Source organism: Cervus canadensis, chromosome 16, assembly GCF_019320065.1.
Source record: "Cervus canadensis isolate Bull #8, Minnesota chromosome 16, ASM1932006v1, whole genome shotgun sequence".
Taxonomy (NCBI): Eukaryota; Metazoa; Chordata; class Mammalia; order Artiodactyla; family Cervidae; genus Cervus; species Cervus canadensis.
This window is the reverse complement of record NC_057401.1, coordinates 4,134,979-4,140,978: the sequence shown is the minus strand read 5'-3', so window position 1 is coordinate 4,140,978 and position 6,000 is coordinate 4,134,979. Positions and strand designations below refer to the sequence as shown.

The 6,000-nt window shown below is 53.5% G+C and overlaps 1 protein-coding gene across 1 annotated transcript in view; it reads right to left on the bottom strand.

The window, feature by feature from the left end:
- Positions 1–363: 363 nt before the first annotated feature.
- NEURL1B (neuralized E3 ubiquitin protein ligase 1B) overlaps positions 364–6,000 on the bottom strand; it is a 44,460-nt gene continuing 38,823 nt past the window's right edge. The window contains exons 4-5 of the mRNA XM_043488662.1: positions 5,267–5,392; positions 364–4,940 (exon numbers count right to left, since the gene is read on the bottom strand). Of these exons, the coding sequence (XP_043344597.1) occupies positions 4,696–4,940; positions 5,267–5,392 (371 nt within the window). The 3' untranslated portion in view covers positions 364–4,695. The remainder of the gene's footprint in view (positions 4,941–5,266; positions 5,393–6,000) is intronic.

The following is a 6,000-nucleotide window of genomic DNA, read 5'->3' as shown; positions in this document are numbered from 1 at the left end:
TTGTTATAAATAATGCTGTAATGACCATCTTTAAATATGGAGCTTATCCTCAATAAGAATTAGTTCCTGAGGATATTTTCTTAGGAGTTACTTGGCAAAAGGTTTGAATATTCTTAGGGTTCTGTAGACATTTTGCAAATTATTTTCTCAAGGCTGGCAATGATTTGTATCCCTCACCTCCACTCCCCAACAATGTAGGTAATTGTGATTTTTTAAAACAGTCCTGAAGAGACTTTCTTTTTTAACAAGCCAAAGTTGTATTTGTTTTCTTAAACAGGAAAATTATGTTAATATAAAACAAATAAAAACAGACAAAAATCAAAACACACAACACGCAAAAACACAACACACAGGACCAGTGCAAACCCTTCCCAACCCACTGCCCTCAGGTTTTGAAACCTTTATTACAGATCCCCAAAGATTAGTCTGTGCTGGAGGGTCACAATGTTGAATCAGAAAAATAAGAAACAAGACATTTCTAAAAAGGTCTGTACACAGGTAGTAGAGGGGCGGGATGGGGAACATACACTTCTTCACTCCAACATCAAATACACACGGCCGAAGTTTCAGTGATTACCACACATTTCTAGAACACTACCATGTATGCTAGTCCCTGGCCCACTTTTTAAAGTTGCTCTTAAAAAGGATTAAAAGTGCACGGACACTTTCATAAGGCACGGACAGATTGTTGTACAAGTCATCTCGTTAGAAAGACGGTGAGACAATTAGACACGGAGAGAGGCCGCGTGTTCCTGAGCCAGAGCCTCTCTGCCAGAACCAGGGCAGAGACCAGAGTGAGCGGCGGAAGGAGACTGCCTCTCATTTGCCAACTTTGTGCACTCATATTCTGGAAATGACGGGGTTCCCTGGCCACTTGGGGATTGATCTCTAGCCACCTGTCCCAAGGCCTGAAAGTAGCAGGTAGCTCTTTCCCCACATCTCCCTCCCTGGCAAGGCCTGAGGGCCATCATTAGTTGGTGGGGCCCTTAACGGTTCTGCCAAAGGCCATTTCAGCAGAAGTTTGCTGACTGTAAGGTGCCTGGCATTCCTAGTGCAGAGAAGGGTTTCTGAAGTGTGCGGGGGTCTCTGGGTCTGGAAAGCAGTTGTGTGCTAAGACAGACCCCCAAGGCAACAGAACGGCCAAGAGAACCCTCGAACTCTGCCCCAAATGTCTCATGATGTCCTTCCCTCTGACATCAGAGCTGGGGTCCTGTCCCTCAGTTGGTCCTCCTTGCACTCCACAGTTAGTAGATGCTCAGCACATGTTCATTGAATGACTCTGCGTGCACGTGTACATGATGTTTTACCAAATCCTTGAACACTCATAACCGGATCTCTGGACTGCTCAGGAAACCTTTAATGAGGACCTACTATGTGTCATCACAGGACCCAGCGCTGGACAGGTCAAATACAAGTCTGCAAATCTGTCCACCTCCTGCTCTGTGTCATGCGCTGCCTGCAGGCTCGTCTTTAGACCCAGTTCCCCGTCCCTGTCTCCAGAACACAGGCCCTGCTGACCAGGAGTTGTGGATGGCTGAAAAAGTCTTGTAACACTTCAGGGAGCAGCTGCCCCAGGTAGCTAAATCCCAGGAGACTCCCAGTTCCGAGAATGGGCTAGACAAAGGAGTTTATCTTGACTTGGAAACAGCCAGATTTCTCTGGTGTTCACAACAAAGGGGGCATCTTCCGGTCTCCCCCCCCCCCAAGGGGGCCCTGCTTAAGAGGGTGGTGGTCACAGGGCCCAGGAAGGTGAATGGGACAAGGCTCTCCCCCAGGTTGCCCCAGACGGGTGCCCACATGTACTAGGAAGAGGCCAGGAGAAGGTGGCAGTGGGCAGATGAGCCTGAAAGAAAGGACATGGATCTTCCCAGGCTTCGGGTGGCCAAGAGGCGTCAGTCTGGGGCTGGAACCCTCACACAGGAGCACGTGCCCGGCTCTCTCCAGGGGCTGCCCAGGCGAGCTTCAAGGAAGAAAACTCAAGCAATTTCTTGAGCTTTCTGGACCTGGGGAGAGGCAGTGGAGAGTGTGGGATTCGGCACCAGGCACCACCAGGCTTGAAGCCCAGTCCTGCCACCTCCTGCTTCACTTCGTGGACCTCAGTTTTCTCACCTGCCAAATGGGGTAATAGCAGATCCCACTGATTCTAAAGAACACAGCTTTTCTACATAACTTGTCTGAATAAAATGAATTGTATAGCTGTGGCACCTTAGAGTTAAAATTGGCAGTATTTTTCCCTTAGTGGCACACAGAATGGTGTATTTTATAATCGGTGGTGTCTTCAATGTGGTACGAAGACCTGCCTCGCAGGATTGGCGTGGGGACACACCTCTCCAGTGCCATGCAGGGAACACAGGGCTGCCAAACAAAGGACCATGGTTCCCGTCTCTTTACTCCTGTCCCTTCTCCAGACAGAACCTAGAGGGCAGTGTGGGCAGCTTCTCTGCAGTGCTGAATAAATCGGTTTAGAGGAAACGTCTAAACACCCCTTTAACGCCTCTTGGAAATGGGGATGCTACTAATAGCGGCTGCAGAGCGAGTTACACAGGCCATGAGCTCCCTCCTTCCCAGGTGACAAGTCACCAGGCACACGTCCTGGTCCGCCCTGGGTCCAGGCCCCAGGTCGCTGGTTTCCTGGCCACGGCTGCACTGAGCCAGGCTGGAACCCGAGGTGACAGGAGAGAGGCGCCGGCTGCAGAGACTTCCGGGGCTCGTGACTGTGGCTCAATCCAGGCGGGGGAGCTGCTGCCTGGAGAACACCAGCCCGGGGGGTGATGAGCCCTCTCCTGGGGCCTGTGCATGGCCGTGCCCACACCCAATACGAGGGGGAAAAATTCAGCTGACCAAATTCAGCTGGGCACTGAGCACTGCCTAGGTTTGCAAACTCTTAATTTGGCAAATGGTGGAGTCTCAGTTGCTCCCCTGAAGGTTCTGCTGTGAAATTAAAATCTGGGTGTAGTTCCCAAGTTCATGAGGGGAAAAAAAACCAAAAAACAATCAGGGATTCCTGCAGGGGCAAGAGGAGGGTTTCTGAAGCTGAGAGCAGGTCAGAATACCAAGCGAAGAAGCAGATAGTCCAAGACCCGGAGCACCACAAGGGCATGGACTGACTGGCCTTATGAGACTTGATCTACAGAAGGGGCCTCCAGACACCCAGCAAAATGTGTTGTATGAATGCATAAACTCTGAATGTCCTCCTTTCCTTGTCTTCCTCAATAGATGAGCAGATTAGGAACTGGAATAAAAATACCTGTTCTTCACAAGGTGCCTTGGACTTTGTAGAATGTTGTGCTGGTCCTCCCAAGAGCTCCGGCGTGGGCAGGTGCTAGGATTCTTCTTAGACAGATCGGGAAGTGAGAAACAGAGAGGCTCGGGGCCCTCCCTAAAGACACAGCACAAGACAGGGAAGAGGTGGGGCCCAGACGGGAACTGCAGGCCTGCCAACGGTCTGGGAGTCTGCAGAGACGGGCCGGGCAGGGGTGAGGGGGTAAGGGAGGGGAAGCAGGGCCAGGGGCCTAGAAAACGCCCAGCAAATTGCCCTGGGGAGGGGGAGAGTCACAAGGTCAGCATTTTCAGAGAGTGTCTCAGTTTCTAGCTAACATCCTAATGATCAGGTAACATCTCAGTAATCAGCAGGGGAAGATGAGCTGAGAATCAGAATAAAGATGGTGGCAAAGCCGCGCTTCCGCCCTCTACTTGGCAGCAGGTCACCTTGGTGATGCTCACAGCTGCTGGCGAATGCCAGGCCTAGCATTTCAGCAGGAAAACTGGAGAGCTGAGGAGTGGCCCTTTCCAACCCCAGGGGGCTCTCTGGCGTCTAGGATTCTTTCCCTCCCCCAGGAAAAGGGGACCTGTTGTTTTATTTTCTTGGAGATGGTGAGGGTGGTACAGACTGAAAGCATTTACGGATGGAGTCAAGGGGTGTAGCACTTATTATTAGGTGGTCTGGGGGCGAAGGGGTGACAAGGCTTCTAGGGACACCACCCAGAGCTCTGGCCCCAGCACCCATCAGAACTGCTCTCGGAGACTGAGAGACTGAGTTAGATACTAAAAAAGCAAATTGTTCTTTTAGGTTCTCCACCCACCTACCCCCCACCCCCACCCCCACCCCCGAGGAGTTGCCGCTTTGGAGCTGTAAACAATGAGCTATTTTTTCCTCGCCTTAGAAAATCTGAGTGTCCCTTTCCTATACCATCCGTGGGAGTTCTGTTTAGGTGCAGGTTCCGTATATTCAAAACCAGCTGACGTCATAGCCTCAGAAAGTGAACAGCTTCTTGTCCCGCTGCCGTCTGGGCTCCAGATTGCACATTCCTTAGTGTTAAATAACCTCCTAGAGCCCGGATCCCTGGATAAATACCAATGGGTTTCTCTCAGTCATTCTCAGCCCACCCCCTCTCGCACACACACTCAACCAACCCCAGCAGAAGGCATTGCACGCAGGACAGGCTCCCAGCTGAGATCACCGGGGGACGGCCTTTTGGGGGCACAGCACTTTCAGGCCAGAAGCAACCCTCACTTGGACTCGGGCCCCCGGGGGCCTCATCTCCACGACTGTCACGCCGTGCCCACCACTGCAGGGTGGCGGGCGAGATGGCAGGGCCCTTGGGCTCCCTGGCGGCCATGGTGGGTGCCTGGCCCAGGGGGGGTGGGCTTCAGAAAGCTGACCTTGCTCTGGTCAAGGCCCGTGGGCGGGCCAGGCTAGGGCCTGTAGATCTTAATGACGTCCTTGATGGGCCGCCGGCAGATGGGGCAGCAGGCCCGGGCCTGCCTCTTGAGCCGCAGGCCGCAGCCGTGGCACAGGCACATGTGTCCGCACGTGTAGATGACCGTGTCCACCTCGCCGTCGAAGCACACTGCGCACTCGCTGTTCTTGCTGCCCGCCAGCTCGGGCGGGGAGAACGCGGGCGACACGGGCGGGCTCAGCGGGGAGCTGGGTGCCGTCACTGCGGAAAGGGAGAGCAGGCAGACCTCAACTCTGGTTCCCAGAGGGGCTCTGCTGGGCAACCCCGAGGGCAGAGCCTCTGCGGCAGAACCCATGGGGGGACAACTCTGGGAGACACGGATTTCAGTTTTTCTTCCGGGTTTTGCCCCTTTTCCTATGCTCCTCCCCCGAGCAGCAAGCAGCGTTATCACCCTTTGGAATGCCACATCCAGATGTTCCTCCTCCCTCCAGGAGGGGGCGCGGGGGTGGGCGCAAGGTCAGGAAGGGCTGGCACTGCCCCCAGTGCAGCCCATCTCCCTGCACCCCCGAGGCTCCACACGTCCTTACCCAGGGATGACTCAGATGCTGAGGAGGACTGGTTGACACTGAAGGCCATGTCGGAGTCGCTGTCGTCCTGGGAGCCGCTGAGGGACCCTGACGGGGATGTGGTCGCAGGGCTGGACTGTAGGGTTCCTGAGACCAAAGAGACTCCATCAAGGACATGGGAGGTGGGCTCTGCTCTGCTAGTCCCTGGCTCTTCACTGCTTTGCACCTTCACTTCTCATGGATCTAATAGAGGACAAGAGCTACTGCGTGGGATTCTGCTAAGAACTGATGGCATCGTACAAGTGGGGTAGACATCTGGTCTGTGTCAGCCTGACCTCCATTCTTGTTTCAGAAACAGCACTGGAATTTTGTTGGAGGTACTACTTCACCCTCACGCACACGATCCAGGCCAAGCCAATAAGAAAGAACTTCTATCCTTGGTCTCAATGGTGGTTCAGGGAAAGTGAAAGAGAAAGTTGATCAGTCGTGTCCGACTCTTTGCGACCCCATGGACCATAGCCTGCCAGGTTTCTCTGTCCATGGAATTCTCCAGGCCAGATTACTGGAGTGAGTTGCCATTCCCTTCTCTAGGGAATCTTCTCAACCCAGGGATCGAACCAGATCTCCCGCATTACAGGTGGATTCTTTATCATCTGAGCCACCAGGGAAGCCCAGGAATACTAGAGTAGGTAGCCTCTCCCTTCTCCAGCAGATCTTCCCGACCTGGGAATTGAACCGGGGTCCCCTGGAGAAGG